The 21,906-nt window shown below is 36.2% G+C and overlaps 1 protein-coding gene across 1 annotated transcript in view; it reads right to left on the bottom strand.

Moving 5' to 3' along the window:
• The window catches only part of SNTG1 (syntrophin gamma 1), a 312,374-nt gene that overhangs the window by 61,106 nt on the left and 229,362 nt on the right, over window positions 1–21,906 (bottom strand). Inside the window, exon 11 of the mRNA XM_071737518.1 lies at window positions 20,365–20,494. Within this exon, the coding sequence (XP_071593619.1) occupies window positions 20,365–20,494 (130 nt within the window). The remainder of the gene's footprint in view (window positions 1–20,364; window positions 20,495–21,906) is intronic.

Below are 21,906 nucleotides of genomic sequence, written 5' to 3'. Positions count from 1 at the left end.
AATATAATAGGTATCAGTGGTCAGAACAAGAGTGCTTAACAGAGACCACTCCTTCAGGGTACCTACAGGAATAGCCAGGACTGAAGAGCAAAATTTGGAATGAGTGGTCATCAGCTCCTGCTCAGTATTTCATTGATTTAGACAATAAACCAGATTCTCTCACACTTTCATATATGATTTAATCTATCATTTTCTTACAGCTTATAGATCTCCTTTCAGATCTCCTTCCTTGTCAGAAATTTTCCAACTAAGAAAGAATCCTTTATTATTTCTATTTATGCAGCCACATATATCTGGATTTCCCCAAATAATTTACACTCTGTGGACTTCTTCATCTATTGTCTGCATTTTTAACTGCTGATTAATATTTATCGACAGCTAATTAGAACATAATAGCTTGATAATAATGTAAATTCTTTAAACAGTACTTATGCTTAAAGCAACAACACAGTTCATGCTACTGGGATGTTAAGTGAACACAAACAGGTAAGTAGATCATTACAAATTGGAGCACTTTGGGAAAAAAATGAATCCATTCTGTGATAATCTTATGCTATTGAATGAGGTAAGAAAAGTAAGTAACATTTGGACTATTAGTTGGTTAATCTTAAAAACAAGAAAACTGTCCTTACTCAAGATAATAGGTAAGTTGTGGTAAGACTGTGAAATGTTATGCAAGAGTAGACATGCACTGAAAGACAGCAGATAAACAGAGAAAGTTTGAAGGAAGCATGCAACAGCTTGCACAAGATACATCATCCAGAAGTGAACAAATTCAAATATATGTATAACAGCCTATAGACTGAACGTAAGAATTCGTGATGCTGGTTTTACAAGCTGTAGTAGATTTTAGAATTTAAGCTGAAAATACATGTCAGCTACAATATGAAAAGTGATCTGTCGACATGCTCTGGAAAATATGGGAGCACAGGAACTATTTAATGCAATATTTATGTCTATAGCATGGTTTTATCCAATAATCAGGTGACGGATGCTGCATGCTCTGTGTTATTCCCTCACTACCCTCCCAGAGAAAGATACAAAAGTGAATAGGGGAGAGAATTTAAAATTGGAAAAAAACCCAAAAAACCTATAATAGCTTTTAAAAAAATAATAAGTAGTAATATCGGTAATGGTGAATTACATGCAAATATATATAACTATGTAACTATGTAACCCACACTCCTCAGCCGGTAATTGCTTCCCACCCAGGAAAGTCCCAAATTGGACTCAGCAGCAGATGGGGGTGACCAAGTCCAGACTCCCTGTGACAGCTCACAAAAAACTGAGAGAAGTCACAAAAACCTCAGAGAAGCTGCACTGGTCCTAGATGGGGACCTGCCTCACTGAACAGTGATCTCCTCCAAGCCCCTACATCAACAGGCTGGCAGCAGCTGGTGGGGTCCTGAGCAATGTCAAGTCTGGCTGTAGGCAATTTTTATCCTAGTCCTCTCAAACCAGGACACTCTGCTTCCAGTGTAGGGATGATGCCATTCTCTGTTGATCACATTATCCCAGCTAAATGGTTCAAATGATAGAAAGATTTCAATTATTGCCATGATTCCAAATATTTTCATTCGTAACTCATTTTTTTTTTCTCCAAACGAGATGCACTGGATTGTAAATGCCCTCATCCTCAATGAAGTAAGCACCAAGTTCCTTAGGGAAATAAATGGAAAAAACCAGAATATATGACCATTTTTATAGAGGAGAGGCTTGATGCAACACTGAATAATGCATAAGCATAAATATGACCTCTATGGGTGATTTTACCCCTCTACTCAGCTCCTGTGAGATATTGTATGCACACCACCTGGAGTAATGTGTCCAGCTCTGGAGTCCCCAACACAGGAAGGACATGGAACTCTTGGAGTGAGCCCAGAGGAGGGCCACAAAGATGATCAGAGGGTTGAGGCACCTCTCCTAGGAAGACAGGAGAGTTGTTGTTCAGCCTGGAGAAGAGAAGGTTCCAGGGAGACCTTACAGTGGCCTTCCAGCACCTGAGGAGGGCTTATAAGAAAGATGGGGAGGGACTTTTTACAAGGGCATGTAGTGATAGGACAAGAGGTAATAGTTTAAATTGAAAGAGATTAGATTTAGATTAGGTATTAGGAAGGCATTCTTTCCTGTCAAGGTTGTGAGGCACTGGCACAGGTTGCACAGGGAAGTTGTGGCTGCCCCCTCCCTGGCAGTGTTCAAGGCCAGGTTGGATGAGGCTTTGAGCAACCTGGTTTAGCAGGAGGTGTCCCAGCCTATGGCAGAAGGCTTGGAACTAGGTAATCTTTCTTTTCCCTGCCAACCCAAGTCATTCTTTCATTCTAAGAGATTTAATAAATACTTTTGGAGAAAACAAGGATCCCTAGTAAGACCTAGCAATGCTCCCATTTCCAATGCTCCTAGCAATGCAAATAATTCCTAGCAGAGGTCTTGAACTGATGTATGGGAAAAAATTATTTGTATATTAAGAGTTATTATCAGTTTATAGCATGTAAGAGCACTATTGAGAGCACCATCTGAACTATGATTGCAAACCTGCATACTGTCAAACTTTCATTTGGTTTCTGACGCAAAAGGATTTATTTATGCATTGAACAGTAGCAGCACAGTAGTAATGGATGGATATTACAAAGAAATACTAGATTTGTGCCTAATAGCATAAAGTATATCAGGATCCCTAAAGACAAGCTAGACTTCACACATCTGTCATGTTCAAATCATAGTACTTCAATTAATTTTTTTTTTTTTATATAGCTTCACTTTACAGGTGAATGACATAATTTAATCCTGTTATATTTAGCGCTTATTCCGAGATTTGGACACTACCAAAGGAAAACAGTTTGCAATGGAAATCCAACTAAATATTTCACATGCATGCAAATCCATGTTACTTTTGGTTAAAAAAGCATACATAAATTCATGACTAAATATGTAAAGTACTTAGCAACCATCAGTCAAGTCTTCCTTTGAACATATCAAGCACTTCCATCTGAATTAATCCAGATTTCCCTAGCTAATCTATTTTAAATTATGCATTCTAAATCGCTTGTATTCAAAATACTTTAAATGTAAACCTCATGTATCTTCTATGGCTGGAAATATTAGATTCTAGAAGCTACCAGAGCCCTTCAGAATACATATTTTGTTATTTTTCTCTGAATTCCCAATATTCAAGGAAAACTTTTTGTAATTCTACCAGGTTTTTCATTAAGGTATGGCTGAAAAGCACCTCAGCAGATCAAAGCTGTCTGCCCAACCCATTTGTACTGTTCTGCCATGATGACATTCTCAGTGTCAGAATTCTGAGTCAACATATTAGCAACTGCAGCAATGCTTAGCATTAAATGTTTTCTTTGTATTAAAACAGAATTTTTCTGGTTACATTTTATGCCCATTACTTCTCATGCAATCCATCACAGAGACAAAGAAGAAATTTCCTGCTCTTTCTGCAGCTTTTTAAAAGTTGAAACATTATTCTTTCCTTGACTAAGCAGTTCCATTTCACCCTGTATTTCCTTGAGAGTTCATGCTATTGTCAAAGAAGCCAAATCTTTCTTTGATGACACTGCTTCTGTACATGAGCATTGTAGGACAGACACATTTTTTCTGCATGACCAAGTGGACTGTGTAGTACATTACAACAGTTCTGACCTCCTCAGCCTTTGTCCAAGAGTCTCAGTTTCTTTCTATCTGCTCGGAGTCACACTGGAATTGGTCATCCCTGCATGAATGAGCAGTCCCAGTTAATTGTCATTTGGCTAGATGGTTTGGAAACATCTTCACATTTTAGCTCCCAGGAGGGAGAGGTCTTCCCACAGTGTTAGCTCCAGTCACTAGATCCAATTTTTTATCACACACAGGGGTGAGTCAGTCATGCCTGATACATCTCTTCCTTATGGGAAGGGTGATCATTAATCTCACAACTTTTCCAGACTGACGGGTTTTTGTTTTATTTTTTCCCCACTTTGTCATTAGGCTTAAAAGTTCAGTGACTGAGGGCAACTCTGTAACACTTTGCTATTTAAGAAGTGACCATTTCCTTATGAAGAAGAACTGCAAGTAGGAACTTATTGTCAGATAGGTTTTCCTCATTCACAGTAGGTGCTATTTTGGAACTTCCTGCCTTTTTGCTTATCGTCTCATCCATACCCTCTGATTCCAGATTCCACTCAGTTTGACAACTTTCTCATGTAATTTCCCTACCTCCTTCTTAAACAGATTTCTCCGGCAGATACCCTCGCTCCAATTGATGCATCTGCCCTCCTCCTCAGACTTCTTTGGGAGAGGAAATGAAAACTGTGACTCCTAGAAATTCAGTTTAAGATTTGGTTTGACACACTTATAGTTTTGGTTCCCATCTAAAGTTTCCACTTGCACCATTATTAGGTGCTGGAAGAAAAATACACCATAAGAGAATTTACATTCTCATCATCAGTTTGCTGTGCGTGTGGTATACTTGATGAAGCTCATTACTTGTTTTCATTCCTCCTAGAAGTCCTATTCACAGTGTTGAGTTGCTTCTTCAGTCAGTCACATGTCTCTTTGCTTTTTAAGACCCTCTTGCGAACCTGGTTGATTCACTCTAACTTGTCTGAAACTGAGAGTCAGTTTCTTGAAAACAGCAGGTAGACCTATTTTGTTACTATGCATTCAGCCTATCAGGAGGATTCTGACCTTGCCATGAAAGAGTTCACAGTTCACCAAGGGTTGCATTATTTCAGAACTCTTCACTTTGGCAGAAATAATAGCATCTGCAGTTCACACTTTGGCATTCAGTAAGACAAAGAGGGTAATAAAATGGCAGAAGAAATGAGGAATTTTACACAGTTATACATTATACATGAGACAATTAACGCTCTTGACAGAATCTAATGCCCTCTAGAAATGCAGCTAGTGATTTTTAAAACACATAACTATACATATTGGTCTGAAGGAATTCCTGCCAGAAAAGTTCAATAAATTGGCCTGTTGACCAGTTCACCTGAGGCACTGAAGCTAAAGACGTCTTCTCTAGTCATTACAGGTATTATATCCTCCAAAAACCCCACCACTATCTCAAGTTCATTTACTTTAGTTTGAGTGGATTGACAATAAAATTATAGGAACCCCTAATCTTTGTTGTATTGTGTTACATTTTGCTTCTTCTGCCTAAAGGATTACACAATTTTATTCTCTTGGCTCTTTCAGGAAGAGCAGCAATATTTATGAGACAATTTGTCTGACAGCAACAGATAAAAAATTGCATGTGACTAAGCTAAAAAAAACACTTGATATTACATTACTTAAATAATTGGGTTGACATTATATGAAATAGCTGTTGAGACATTATATTCACATGATAATCAAGTAGGTATTAACACAATTGCTAAATGTCACTGTGAGATAGGCATAAAAACCTTAGTTTTTCAGTGCTTGTTTCTGCTGAAGGCTCACAATTCATCTGTATAACTAATAATTTTAAATTTCACTTGAAGCACTACAAAATTACTTTGCAGCAATTTGATATTTAAAGGCCATGTCCTCATGTTTTGTAAAATACTTCTGGTCCTCCTCCTTTTACACTACAGGGCGCAATGTACTCTACATTCAGATCAATCACAGACTCACCTTAGCACTTCATTTACTTCTACTCTGAGCTTTTTTTCAATGAGAAACCCTTTTGCAATAAACCTTCTGTTTGCCTTAAGTAGGAAAGACCAGACTATTCCTTAACCTTCCTTTTCTTAACAAGCTGCTGAGCCATTAGTTTGAAAAGTCTTGAATTTAGTTCCCTTCTAAAGAATGCAGTTTCTTTGACTTACCTCCAATTACACCTCATAATTAGGCCCTAGTTAAAAAATGCTAAGTAAAAGTCCTCATAAATATGAGTTTTGTCAAGTATCTTTTGGTATTTCTTAAAAGAAATGCTCAAATACTAAACAATATTGTCACATGCAAGTTTAAAGAGCTGTGGGACCATGGCTGAAAGGCAGGCCAAGGGGCAGAACATGTCAAAGTACCAAAAAGGTTAGGGCAACGTTTTGGGTTTTTTTTTTAGAAACTAGTACATTTTTAAGCCCAAACTTTATTTTTTTTAATGAAATTTGTTAAATACTGAGCTACCTATGAGGATTATTTCAGTTTTGACAAGAACAACGTTAAATTGACATAGTAATAGTATATTTTTCTTGCCTTGGATATGACCTTGTAATACTAAACAGGAAGAGTTTTGAATAATTAAGAATCAACAGAATTTTCCTCAGGTCTCATGAATTATTAATTTCTCAACATTAAGGATGACTGAGACAAACACTGAGGATACTACTAGTAGTAAATTTAAAGATGACTTTTGCTTGAATGTGCATTTCAGACTTGCCTATGAGAAAACTATGAAATTTTATTGAATTTCCATGCAGTATACTGGGATATCATCCTAGGAAATAATTTTTCAACAGAGAAAAAAAAGTAAACCAAATTTCAAATCCATTAAAAAATGACATATTCCTGCATGAGTGAGAGTTGTCACATGGTACATAGCGTTCAGAAAACATTTTTAAGATCTTTCATTGAATGTGCATCTATGTCAATAGATTTCAGAAAAGCAACTCACTGTCTAATTGTAAGAGCATTAAATACTTTGCCTTGCCATTGTCTACCAATATTTTTTTTCCTATGTGCATTGAACCAACCCTTTCCTTGGCCTCTCTGTTACCACTGCTGTATATCAAAACAATTTCTTTTCACCCGTGCTGCTTCCCAGTTGAGGAAATCTCTTCTAGTCTTACCATACGTCTGGTCCTAAGTGCTGATGTAATACCTCTTGATCCCACTCTTAGTAACAAATTCTTTTCTGCTGTTTCTTTCCTCTGTTTTAGGCTAATGAAGAGTTTATGTCCCTTCTTGTACTGTTATTTCTTTTCAGTGGACTAGTAGAGCACTCATCTTATAGAAAATATCACTATCTATTGATTTTTTTTAATTATACAAGTATACATATATGAAAATGCAAAGCAGGCTCTTTAGTATTACTAGCACCGTATTAGTAGACCCCCCTGTGCTCCACAGAAAATATTACTGAGATAACAGTAGTAGACACAGCAACACAGGTGAACAATATAAAGAACTCCTGAGAAGCTGATCAGAGACTGGTAAAAAGAGTGGTGGTGTTGAAAAGAATCCCAGTATTAGTATTACTTTTCTTGATTTCTAATGCTTGGGATAGAAGACACCAATATCCAAAACCGTAAGATTTTTGTTAAGCCAAAAGGTTAATGCTTCTGGAGCTAAAGTTTTCTTGTATATTCAAATCAACACTAAATAAAACCAAAATCGAAACAAACAAAAATGCTTTGGAGTTGTAGTTCTGTTCAGATAAGAACAACATGGCCAGTGGAGCTACACAGACCAGCAATTGGTCAAGTCAATTTCTGTATTTGTTGGTGAGTTGGTCAAGATGCAAACTGTCTTCTAAGTCACTCATCTCACAATGAGCAAGTGGGAAGCTTCTGTGAGTCTGTCTTCAGAGTTTTAAAAAATGTAAACATAAAATGCATAAGATGTGATTTGTTCTATGAACATACAAAGGTAATGGGAAGTGGGTTTTGGATCAGAAGGCTAAATAGAGGTCAGAAAGTTAGGTTTGGCCTGCAACTTATCCAGCTATGTAAATGGCAGCTTAATTTACTGGAGGAACCATTTGAAGTGTCAAAAAGTTCCAGTTGTTATCAAACCTAGGGACTATTTTTTTTAATTTAAATTGCATACTATATTTTCTTGATTACTGCTCATTATGTTATGAGATGAAAATGCTAATTATGGTTACTGTTTGGTAAATGAGTGTGCTAATCTCCATGCAGCTGCAGCAAGAATAGCTACCTTTCTTAAGTCATACTTTGCTTAAAAGTGAGGGGGGTATACTGACTATCTTCTTAGGTAAATAACTTTAAAAATCATCTGTTTTGAACAGCTTTTAGAACATTTTAGATTCTTTTTCCTATAGTATTTTAAAATTTCTACATTATATTTACACAGCAATATCAAGATCCATTTATTTTAATCTGGTATAAAAGGAAATAATTCTGATGTAAATCATGCATAGAGTCAAAAAATTATCAATTATTTAAAGAGGAACTGAAATAGACTGTTTAGCTCCACAACTCTATAGGGATTGTGTCAGTCTAAGGACATATTTCTCCTTGTGAAGGACCACATTTATGAGGTTAAAAAACCCCCACACCTTTAAAATTGATATTGCTACTGCTATAAAATGAGGCAAACATTTCAATAGAATGCACAGACTATTAAAATATAAGCTTAAGAGTAGTCTGTGTGGTTTTGCTTGGTAAAGTACAAAACAAGTGTTAATATACATATATATATAAAACGTTTTTCATCAACCTGGCTTCCCTAAAGCAATGTAGGCTATTTTAACAGAAGCAATTATGCCACAAATTAAGGAGCCTCACCACTCCAAAATGGTGAGGAACACCTCCTACGATTTGCAAGCATCTCAAGAAGCAAAAATTTTAGTTTAATTTCAAAACCTGAGAGAGATTCTTGTTAGATTTAAAAACTTTTGCGCATTGCAAATAAGATCTAAGAAGACAGAAGGGAAAAGGATGAAGCAGGCTTATCTGACTGCAACATTCCCAAATATAGAAAATCCCCAGTTTCTCAGTTGAAGACATCTAGATGAGGCCTGCTTTTGCTGATCTTTCTTTCATGGCAAATTTGGCTGCAGAAGTTTGTGCTGACTTCTCTCTTCCTGCTCGTATATCCACCCTATGTTCCCAGCCTCTTTACTCTGCTAAAAAAAAACCAAAACCCAAACGTTTGAGGGATTGCAGTGTTGAAGACATTAGTCAGCTGCTTAGGTTTAAAGATCTGCAAAATGAAATGTTACACTGTAGTACAAAAGTGTTTGAGCTAATTTGGCCATGGTAGATAGTACCAGAGTACCAACCAGTGATATTGGACATAAAATAAACAGGCAGATAACCATGTATGTGTTGCACTTCAGCAACTGGATGAATCCTATTGGAGATGAGAGCCCTTCCTCCTGCTAAATGGCATTTGCTGAATTTTACATGTGACTTAACGGATGGCAAAGACAAGAGCCCCTGGAAGGGTGGCAGAGCCTCAGCCCTGCTCTGTCCCCAGACGTCTTTTGGCCAGGAGCGAGACAGATGGCACCAGGCCTGCAGGCTGAGTAGCATGGAGAGCTCCTGTCTGTCATGTTAGGCTGACTTTTCCCACCTGTAGGCAATAATGCTAAAGTATCCTCTTGCCATTTCCTATTAGAAGAGGGAGAGGTAGGTACTTAATTCAAGGAGACTGAATTAGCCTCTGGAGATGTCTGCATACCTTATATAGTTAATGGGATAGAAGTGAGTGCTTAAGTCAGGAGTACTGGTTCATTTCCTTCAAGTCTCAAAGACATTTTCTTCTATCAGTTGACTATGTAAGGAGTTTGGGTGGAGACGATCTTGCTTTCCCAGGGACAAACACCTATTTCTGTCAGATTACTTAATGCCTCTACTTTTAGAAAAAAAAAAAAAAAAAGTAGTTGCAAGTCTAGTTCCATGGCAATCACAAACCAGAGAAGTACTGCTAAAACTCCTTTGACAACGTTAAATCTGCTGAGCTATGTGAGAAGCTGCAGCATATTGACATGCCATAAGTTTTTCAGAAAATATTTTCTGCTAGGCAGATAATAGATTATCCCCTGAAGAAAACTGCCATAAGTTTTTTGTAATCATTCAGCCACAGACTTAAAAACATTTTTGTAATCTGGATATACAATGTTTTACTCTGTTTTTTATCAAGGCTTCTTGTCTGTACTAACAGGAAACCTACAAAACACACAAATAAATAATCTCTACATAGATTTGTTGCACATATCAATTTGATATAAAGAAAAACAATAACTTTGTCTTGCTATTTACACAGTCAGTATATTTTTGACACAATGGAATACAAAGAATACTTTTTACTGACATTCTATATAATATCCATGCATCTCACTGGAAGAGTAGTAGAATATCTATCAGTAATTTGAAATGGAAATAAAGTTCATGTCATGACATTCAAAAAGCAGCCTCATTAATAAAACTGGATTTTAACATGCCAAAGTGCTCAAGTGTGTATCTGCACTGACCTTAAATCATCCTTCTGCTAATATAGCCAAAACTAAGTTTAAGCATTAACATGCATCAAGTTCTCCCTCAGTTACATTTTATGTTGCATTTTATGATACTGAAAAATTAAGTAGTCACAGGTGAGATGAACAGGCATTATTTAACTACCTGGTTGCCTCCTTTCCAATAGCGTTTTATCATCTCCTCATTCTCTACTTCTAGAAATTAGCAACTACCTTTACTATCACAGGAGATCTCAGATCAAAATAGAATTTAGGAGCCCAGAAGATACACTATAGTAATAAATTACTCTCTTGACAGACTGCTCAGGCATAACTGGTAATTGGCTCATAAAAGAGAAAAACCGGAGAATAAAGAATTGATTACCTACATCAACTATAAAAATATATAGTGATATTAATATACATAAAATATATGTGATTAGTACTTTCTGAAATATTATTCCACCTAGCACAGGATTACAGGTTTGATTTCAGAAAGAAATGAAGCAACAAAAATTATTTTATGAATTTTTAACAGATTTAATATATTTTTCCTTTTTAACAACATCTATTAAATCTTACTTTTTGTGTACATATTTGTATGCAGATGTACATAAGTATACATACACATAAAATTAAAGCAGCTTACTTCTTTTTTCCCCTTAGTCTTAATGAATGGGTTTAATTCCATGATCTCATACTGCTCTTTCCCCAGGGTGAAATAATGGCGATGGAATTCAGGATTCTATGAAGAACACTACATTTTGAGCATCTCTATTTCACTTATTAGCAAAGTTCAAAGTTATTTGTATTGCAGAATAAGGACAAATCCAGAAAAGCAAAAAGCCCCTCATGTTTAAGGCAGCTATATTCACTGACAAATCTATTTCTATCCACTCTTTGCCAGAGAGTTCCTAAATTAATTGAATTACTCATATATATTAACTGTTTGAACTAAATATTTTGATTGTGACCAACAACTTTATAGAATTCCTAACCTGACACAACAAGAAATTATTGAAAATCATGTAGTAGCATTCTTTGCTTCTAATACTATGTAAACTGTGCTTTATGTTACTTTCTAAGCAAGTTAGCTTAAGACCATAGTTATCTCAAGTTATTCCATAAAAACAGTAAAGAAAATTTTCCTTTGTTTTTTTCTGCTAAAAAATCTACTACAGATGAGGGGATCAAGTGCATCCTCAGTAAATTCACAGATAACACCAAGTTGGGTGGGACAGTTGATCTGCTTGAGGGTAGAAAGGATCTCCAGAGAGGTTTGGACAGGCTGGATTGATGAGTCGAGGCGAATTGTATGAGATTCAAAAAGACCAAGTGCTGGGTCCTTCACTGGAGTCACAACAACCCCATGCAATGCTACAATCTTGGGGAAGATTGTAGCTGGAAAGCTGCCCAGCAGAAAAAGGACCCAGGGGTACATTCTTCACTGACTGGGCAGTCAGGCATGGGAAGAAGCTGCCCGAGGGAAGTGGTTGAGTCACCATTTGTGGATGTACTTCAAAGCTGTGTGGATGTGGTGCTTGGGGAAATGGTGTAGTGGTGGACTTGGCAGTGTTAGGTTAATGTTTGGCCTTGATGATCTTAAAGGTCTTTTCCAATAGAAACAATTCTATGATCCTATGATTCTACAGTTCCTGATAGGTACAGGTAGGAAAATACTTTTTTGCAGCCTGAAAGAGTTAAAAATAAAATTAAAAAAAAAAAAAAAAAAAAAGCAGAAACTTCCCATCTAGTCATCAGTTCAAAAAGGTAAAAGTTACCCAAAGGAAATTAATAACTATTCAATGCAGTAAGTCACAGAGCACCATGAATTGTGAAATGAGAAAGAAACAAGGTGCTTCTCAATTTTTTAAGCTTTACTTCATGACAGTCTTTGAAATAAATTTCATATGTAATGACTTCATCTTTTGAAATAAACAATTTGGTGATAACAAACCAAAACAACCCTGCAATCATGTTGGTGCCCACAGAGGCAATCAGCACAGCTATAATTTGACTTTTCAGACCTTCCCCAGAGATGCCTGCCACTTAATTACACAAGATATTTTAAGGAGATAAGAAATCTGTCTCAGAGTGTCATAATACCTTTTTTTTTTAGCAGAGAAACAGGGAGTCCAAAGGATTTGGGGCTCATTTCCTGTGCCTAACGCTCATCTGTTATTTTGTCTGTTTCTGTCATCTGGGCTTGCTTGCCTTGACCTCTTGAAACTCTCCCAGAATAACCAAAATTCCTGTCTTCTCCCCCAGCCCTCTATCACTTCCTCTGAGTCCATTCCCTTCCTCAGGCAAATATAAGCTGTGCACTACCAGAATGCACTGGATGTCTATAGCACTTTATGAAGCAAGACAACCAAATGGAGAAAGTGCTTTCAACACATTAGCCTACTAATAATGTATTCCCTGTGGTGTCTGATGGCTTTGTGAGTGCATTTCAATTTCTTTTAATTCTCTTTCTTTTTTTTTTTTTCTTAGTTGTTTGTGGAAGAAAGGCAAAACTTGCAATGTAACCACCTTATATTAAAAGTAAGTAAGATGAAAAGGATGTTAAAACAAGCTAACCTTGCTTTAAAATACAAATAGTAAACAAATATTCATTTTTTCAGGGTGCTGTTTTTTGGTTTGGTTTGGTTTGGTTTTTAATACAATAAAGAGGAGGAATACAAAAAGAAAGGCTGTTATTTGCCTAGCCTCACAGTTCCCACTTGCTGTTTTATCAACAGTAGTTTGTGATTCACCACTTTCAACACACTCTTGCTTAATGTAAACCAGTTGTGGAATATTGAAGAGTTTACTGCTTGTCAAAAATAGGTTAAAGTAGCTGCAAGTCTCCAGCTGCTACTTAAAGGGCACCTTGGCATTTTGGCAAGAAAGGAGAACTTATAATGAGTACTTTCTTTTAACATGTTCTACCTCCCTCCAAAAACCCAAGTAGCTTTCCTGCACTATTAGTCTCAGACTGCTCCTACTTCTTTTATTCTTTCTTTATTCATAATTTCTTTGCCGCTTCAAATCAATGGTTTTCTTTATTTTTTCTTTCTTTCTTTTTTTTTTCTCTTCTTTCTTTCTTTCTTAATTACAGGTTCCTTGCTACCTTTCACCAGGGTGGGATGTTGAGAGCAAGTATGACATCCCTCCAAATGTCTCATAACTCAACAGATTACAGTTTTTTATTATAGCATGTCAACTTAAGCCTTCAGTAATAATGAAATGAAGGAAAAGATTCTCAGACTCAACATAATTCCTACATAGACTAAAGAATACATTGAATACTTCGATGTTTTGCTTTTATTTACATACTAGCACAAAGCTAGAATTTAAAAAGAGTCCATACAAAATTGGATGAATTAGGGGGATCTTTTGTTCTGTGACAGCACCATTGCAAAATAATCTTTCTGCAAAAGTGTGGCTCTTTTTTTAAGGTTTATATTTAACAGGTAAATTGCAGTTCAGTTTGAAGAATATTTTAAAATAAGATCTTTTGATGTTATTATCTCTAAGGTCATTATTTCTCTTAAGTAGCATTTTAGGACTATATAGTGCTAATTTATAGCAGTATAAATGGTAATATTTTACTATATATTATTGACTGCTGTAAGACTTCTAATACTATGTACAGCAAAAGTGGAATGATACTGTTAAAACCAGCATTAATAGATTTAACATTTGGGGCAATATTAGCACAGAAAGGCAATTTTATTTCATCTGTAAAGCTATCATGATGAATTGAAATTTATAAGGTATATTCTGAATCAAAACTATGTGTCTCAAAGATGAGTTCTGTAACCATAATCAGAATGTGCCATAACAAATGCTCCAACTATAAAGACAAAATTTTTTTTCTACAAATTTCCCAGACAAGGGAACTATTCTGGAAGAAATATTCTGGAAGGAGTATTTCTCAAAGAAATATCCTTTTCTAGCACTGTTTTCCTGACCTGCAAAATGCTACATATCATCCTTTAAGATCAGATACAATATGAAAGTACAGGTGAAACACACTGGAGCAACAGTAATAGTTTGGCAAGACTTAATTTTTCTTTGCAGTTAAACCAGTAGTGCAGCTATACCCAAAAAGATGTAAAATATCCCACATTTCATCAGTCAGCAAGGTACAGGCGACAAGTTAGAAAAAAAAGGCATGCAGCAAGTTGCCCAAAATGTAAGAAAATATAATACAAGGCCATATGTAATTCTTGATAACAGTGACACAGAAACAGATATGGCTTCAAATGTCAGATGGGTAGCATCCCACGATTTATGTAATTCTGATGCTGCACTGACTACATTTATTGATTTAGATCTATGTGTCTTAAGAGAACCATATATGGGAAAAAAACCTAAAGGCAGTATGATTCTATAAGCATATCTAGTTTTAAGTGCTCCTATAGAGACCTAAATATCAGTATTGGAATGACTATTTCTATAGGCTTCCCTTTACACAATCTAGAATGAGATGTAGAACAAAAAAATCAGTGTCAGAGCTCTGTAAATGTTTAATACTGCTTAAAAAACAGTTGAACATATATTTATTTGATAACACACAACTCATCTGAGTAGTTCCATCTTCGTTCTGCCTTGGGAAAAGTAAACAACATATGTAAAACTTATTCTATCAATATTTTGAAGACTTCCTATATTTTTTTTTTTTTGTTGTTTTGGTCTTCACTTTACAAGGCTTTTAACTTCTAAATTATAGAAAAATTTTTCTTTTGCACTACTACAGAACGTACCACTGTATGAAGTTTAACACTGATGCTGATCATTTTGGACACACTCCAAACATACATAGCTCAGTAATCGACAAAAAGTTAAATATTATTGCAATACACAATTCACAGGGCATCTAAGAGCATAAAATCCCTGAAAACTCCAGAATCACTAGCATCAAAGGAACCTCATGATCTACCATAGTATTTCTACTGAAAAATTGAAATGTGAAATCTGTTTACTTCATATGAATGACAGTGATTTATTCATGTGATAAAAAATATCCACAGAATGTTCTTACTGGTGGTAGCATCTAACACAAAAATGAGACATGTACTACCCATTTATTTCTGTAACTTACTAAGCACTGAATGTAGTCCTGTGATATTTTACTCTTCCCACAAGTGGAACATTATTCTGCTCTTTTTTCCTCGTGTTTCCTATTTTTTTCATTTCCCCCTTTCTAGCCACTGTCAGAATACACTTGTCCTCTTAGCAGCAGTTTCTTTCCTTTCTTTTATTAGGCATGACATTTTAAGGATGTGATTAAAGCCATTTCAATTGAACTTTTGAACTTTGTTCAAAATAAAGGCTTAAGTACAGGAAAATACATACACTGGGCCAAACTTCTACTCAGTTTGTAGACCTATTCATCCTACTACTTTCAGTCTACTTCCATGCTTGAACCACCAACACATGTGCCTCAGTAATTTCACAGATACATGTTATTTTAGCCAGAAAATGTACCATGCTGGAATAAAGTTAAGCCACTGTGAATTAAACTTGCAAAATTTATGGGTATTCTCAAGATAAGTTGAAAACTAGCTTTCTGACACCTTCTGCTTGACAACCTTACCTCAGTTGCCTGTTATTCATGTCTGATGAAGTTCATGTTGTTCCTTCATTGTCAAGTGCTAGCTTCAAGGTAAGAGGTGTAAATGTGCAATTGCTGCAGTGTCTCCCAAGGAAATGATGGAAGAGGAAAGGGAAAAGAAGTATAATTGCACTCACTTTATAAGAATCTGCCACAGAGGAAGCAATGGGCAAGAGTGACAAATAATAGGCTAGGAGGATAAATCCTCAAAGATTCTATTAAGCTACATGCTAGAAGATACTAACTGCGATGCATTAATTTTTTTTATTTTATTTTTTTAACAAAACAAAAGGTCTTTTGGCAGCACTTCAATAGAATATTATGGGAACAAAATAATTTTCACTTGAATCAAGTTTGAAAAGGACCTTGGGTAAAATCCCTGCTAAAGTCATTAAAAATTTCATTTTTGAGCTCCTTCAAAACTGCAGCACATAAATTAGCTATGTAATGGCCACAGGTGGTTCTTTATAGAGTACACAATTTTGCAGTATTTTCTTATATTCTTCCAGAGTGTAGTTCCTTTAAAAGTTATGTGACCCACTGGATGATGTCATTATAAAATTCTTTAAAAAAATACGTTGTAAAGAATTGAAATCAGTATCAACTACCACAGGAACTAATGCAGTTTAAAGTTAATGCAAAGAAAAATAATTCATAGCTGAACTGGAGCTGCAAAAATGAAAATTCCTACTTGCAGCATGGACTAGAAGCAGGACTAGAGGTGATGATGTGTAGACACTTTGATTTTGCTTCAATTTTGCCTTTTTGTTATTTTCTTGCTCTCTGGTAGGTACTAGCTACACGAATCATTCTGCAATTGAGTCATACCACCTTTGTGTCAGATTTGAACATATTAGCTCATGACAGAAGAGATTTTTATATTATCCTTAAAAAACTATAATTGAACTACAGACTCAAATATGAGATTTAGGAGCCAGAGACTCACATTTCACAACTGTAAGATATATATAGGCACATAGGGAGAGAAAATTATGTTCCTCCTACACACATTTGTGTGGTTTCAGCCATCAGATATAGGTCTTTTTCAGACCTATGTGTGAAAAGGTAAAATATTACAGATTTTCTGTTTGAGACTAGTATGCTTTTTGTCAAAATATTCAGGCTTTTTTTTTTTTGGTAGATTTATTCAGATAAAATCTCCCTGGCCTCTGAAAGACACCAATGACAGGATGTATATATTGCCACCACTGTTAGAAGAAGGGACAGGCAACTTAAGGTGAATACATGGATCACGAAGGAAGGCAAAGGCTCAGGTGTAGCTCTGTCTGGCCACTGTCACATGGGACAATTAAAAAAAGTTTTCACAAATGTATTATTAATAAAAAGAGAGCCAGGAAGAATTCCCAATGCTTCATTTGATGCGAGGGTGCAATACTGCAACCAAGGACAAGGAAAAGGTTGAGATACTTAATGCCTTTTTGCCTCTGTCTTGAGCAGTCAGACCTGCTGCCCCCAGGGTATTCAGGCCCCTGAGCTGGAAGACAGAGAGCAGAACAACAGCCCCATAATCCAGGAGGAAATAGTTAACCATCTCCTGTGGCACCTGGGTGATCACAAGCCTAGGGGGCCAGATGGGATCCATCCAAGAGTACTGAGGGAGCTAGCAGAGGAGCTTGCCAAGCCTCTCTCCATCATTTATCAGCAGTCTTGGTTAACAGGGGAGGTCACAGATGACTGGAGCTTGCCAACATGATGCCCATATATAAGTTCAGCCTGGAGAAGAGGAGGCTCAGAGGAGACCTCGTCACTCTCTACAACTCCCTGAAAGGAGGGTGTAGCCAGGGGGGGGTTGGTCTCTTTTCCCAGGCAACTCTCAGCAAGACAAGAGGGCACGGTCTCAAGTTGTGCCAGGGGAGGGTTAGGTTGGACATTAGAAAGAATTTCTTTACTGAGAGGGTGATCAGGCATTGGAATGGGCTGCCCAGGGAAGTGGTGGATTCTCCATCCCTGGAGATATTTAAAAAGAGACTGGATGTGGCACTCAGTGCCATGGTCTGGTAACTGCAGCAGTAGTGGATCAAGGGTTGGACTTGATGATCTCTGAGGTCCCTTCCAACCCAGCCAATTCTATGATTCTAAGAAGGACCATAAGGAGGATCTGGGGAACTACAGACATGTCAGCCTGACCTTGGTACCAGGGAAAATCATGGAGAGGTTTATCTTGAGTACACCCATGTGGCAAGAGCAGGACACCCAGGAGATCAGGACTAGCCAGCAGGGGTTCAGGAAAGGCAGGTCCTGCTTGACCAACTTGATCTCCTTCTATGTCCAGGTGACCTGCCTAGTGCATGAGGAAAATCATCCAACCAAGGCAATTCTGTGATATTTTTATTTCCTTAGGTATCAAAGTCTCAACTCACCACCCTAGGGCTCCTTACCAGTCAAAGAAAAAGAAAATATGTTCTGAGGGAATTAACCTCACCATAAAGTAAGTGTCAAAATTAAATCATAAAGATCACTTCAGATATTCTGCTTTAAGACACCTAAAGTTAGGCAAGAAAAATCCAACCCAAATCTAAAGAATCCAAGCTTGATACAGTGGCAAAGGAAATCTTTCAAAAACAATTTAGCTTTTATGGTCTTTCTTATTTTCATCTGCTTTCTTCTTTTCTAAAAGGTAGATATGAGAAAGAATGTGTAAGCTAACATTTCTTGAAGCTATCCAGTGCTTAAGAGAGACAAATTATTTTCCAAAACTCTAGACAGATATATGAGGTTAATTGGAACTAAAAATTAGAAGAGTAAATACAAGTTTTTACAAATTTAAAATAAATTCCTGTAGTCTTTATGTTTCTTTGGTACTGGTTCCCAGAGTAAGAGACAATGACTGTGAGCAAACATCTCTCTAGAGGAAAAATGTTAACATCAACAGCATGTGTTGGTCAGTAACCATCTTGTAAGGAAAGAAAATACAGGAACCTCTAATCCCATATAATCAATGTTCTGAACAACACTTTTTTTTTCCTCTCTGTGTTTCTAATGTTTGTTATATTCATTTATCATGTATGCTGTCAAATAACTACTTCTTTCCGGCAACTCACAATTTAAAAGAAAAGAATATTACAGAAAAGAAGGTCTAATTAGTTTCCATAAATTCATGTGGGCTATGAACAACTAGGACAGTTTTAAAAATAGATCAATAGATAATTGTCATAAGCTCTAAATCTCACAGTTATTTTATGAGATGTTTTTGCGACACAGGAAATACAAATTTTGTCATCATAGTTGTATAATTTACAATTTCTATCTTTTAAAAAATCAAATACATTGACATGGTTTCTATATTTTCATGAAACTACTGTAGTTATAATCTGTACTCCTTTCTAAAATATTGAAAATATATTAGCAACTACAGTACATTAACAAAATTACAGTTAAACTAAACAACCATAATTATAGTCTCATCAAAGCTACATATAGGGTTACCAAACAAAATTTAGGTGCACCTGTTTATTGTTATAAGTATACAAATACACTACTTTAAGTTGCAAGAATCATTAATAGTCTGAACTAAAAGATGACACAGGAAAAAAATGGCATCCTAGACTAGATGAGACAAGAAAGGTTCTAATACAGCAACAGCATGGTAAGGATGAATAAATAGCCATAAAGTTGGCTTGTGCTGCGTGGAAGCTTGCAGATGGTGGATGAATTCATGTCTGTCACTTATTTATAATACAATTACTTTTATGTATTGCTGCCAGATGGAACATATTTTGCATCTTGAATATAAATATCCAAGAAATACAACTTTCTTCAAAGTGTTCCCTGTTTTTGAAACAAAAGCAAATGCAGAGGCAGGTTTGGGAAGCTAAAAGAGATTTAAGGAAATCTTAGAGAACATAAGTAAAATCCTCAAGGGCTTCTTTGTTAGAACTCAGTTCAAAATAATGGAGATAACCTTGTGTTCTGTATTTTTTTGAGGAAAAATAGGAAAAGTATAATTTAGACTTTTACAGAAAAAAAACTACACACCATCTAATCCAAAAAATACATCCTAAGCAGGTCCAGAAGACCTTTCAACTGAACTTACAAGTAGTTTGGCAAAAACTTTTGCATAAGATTTATTCTTTCTTCAGTAAAGAGAGATACCTGTCCCATGAGATCTAATCAGATCAGAAAAATAAAATGCATAAAGCATAACTGCATTTAATCTTTGCTGATAGTGAACATCTGTATCTATACCACAGAAGTACTTTCCAGTTTTCCTTGTGTTAAATGATACCCAAACAGGCCTAATATCTATTTCTGATCTGATTATAACAGTCTTTATCTAGATGTGATTTCTCAAACTACCAAGAAAGTGCAGAATTTTTTGTGCATGTCCATCACACCTGCCTTTCTCCTGCTTGTCTGGTCTTTGTTTCTAATCCTAGCTGGTATTGCTAAAAAGCAAATGACTCTGATAGTGATGAAGTGAACTATATGACTGCAGGGGAGAATATTTTCCCACTCAGTGATTTCTCACAAAGTCTGATTTGATGACAAACGTGAGCTGACTTCTCTCAGACAGCCTCAAGCATTGTTTATATGCAGATAATTCTGTGTGTGAACCCATTAGGCTTTTATGACAGTTATAATCAAATATGATTGGGAAACCTTCTGGCTTACTTGGATCCATACTTACATTGTGCTTTGTGAGGCTGGAAATGTTACTTGCTATTGCTTGTAGCCAGTCAATACAGTCTTCAGCAGAGAGACACTGAATTATTCCACTGCAAACCCCATCCACAGCAATTACTTGGAACGCATTTTGCCTATAGACATGTCATAACAGATCAGGTCAGAAGAAAATTTCATCTGTTCTGGCATATCATCTTAACAATACTTGCAGAAATGCTTTTCTTTCAACTACAACGAAGGTCATCCACTGAAGAGCAATAAATTGCTGGTTTTCCTGTTTTGTAAACACCTGATACGTAAAAACAATCATGCTGAATGGTCCAAAAAAAAAGGTCCAAAAACGCTATAAAAAATGGAACCTTGACCAACACTTCAGAAGCTAAACAAGTGAAAGAGATGGTGAATACCAAAGAGGTAATACTGTAACACTGCAGATCACAGAAAACAAAACTGAACACTATAGGCAACGATTTGTGAAAACCCATGGATTCCACTGCCTTTTTCTCAACAACTTCTTTTTCGTTTTTTGGATATATTGCTTAAACACATTAGGAGTCCTGTTTAGATATCTTTTCATAGATGCTCTTGGTTATACAACTTTGATCCTCTTTTAAACTACTGATAAAAAGGCTGGAAAGTTCAAAATCGATGAAGTACCATTAATGATTTTTAAAATTGCATTTTGTATACAGGTCTGTTAAGCAAAACAAACTGGAATGCCAAGAGCCATGTAATTACAAAAGCAGTGTCCACCTGGGTGCCTCTACTCCGGCACCAATCTGGACACCTATGCATTAGTCTGGCATGCATTATAGAGTGACTTACACAGCTGAGTGCTGAGTGATTACAGAACAGGAGAAAACTTTCAGATGCTTCAGCAGCAGCAAACCTAATTTCTTCAGTAAATATCCTTCTAAGCTAAAAGCCTTTGAAAGGCTCACAGGTCTCTGGCTTCAGAAGCAAAAAACCTCAATACTAATCCATACCCCCAAGTAAGAGATTACAAAACATATCAAGATTGCACAGTTCCACTGCTGGCATTCTGCTATAAACCTATATGTTAATGATCAATTAATGGTTTAAAATTAAGTGCATCGCTCAGATTATTGCAGAATTGTTCAGGCAAAGTGAGTGCTACCTTCAGTGTAAAACTGTGTTACTGATGACGGTTTCTGACATCTCAAGACAGATACCCATTCTGCAGTTATTTTTACCTCTTAAAATGAAATTCCAGTTGTATAGAATGTAGACCTAATATCTGTATCTAATAATAATAATATCTGTATCAAAAAGGCCTTTGCTGCATCCATATCAAGTACAGGCATTCCTTTCAGTTAGGAGAAACATTAAAAATTAATTAGATCCATGATTCTGCTTTGAGATCATGCAAACTATCTCTTTCAGAAGGATAAGGCTTATATATCCTAACATGGTGATGCAGAAGCCAGTGGTTAATCTACATCCATCAGCTAACTCACTAGTTTAGTTGTCACACAGGGAGAGATTCTTCTTGAAAATACCAAAGGTAGAACAGAGAGCTACTTTC

This window comes from Heliangelus exortis, chromosome 2 (assembly GCF_036169615.1).
Source record: "Heliangelus exortis chromosome 2, bHelExo1.hap1, whole genome shotgun sequence".
Classification (NCBI taxonomy): Eukaryota; Metazoa; Chordata; class Aves; order Apodiformes; family Trochilidae; genus Heliangelus; species Heliangelus exortis.
This window is presented reverse-complemented; position numbering and strand designations above follow the sequence as displayed.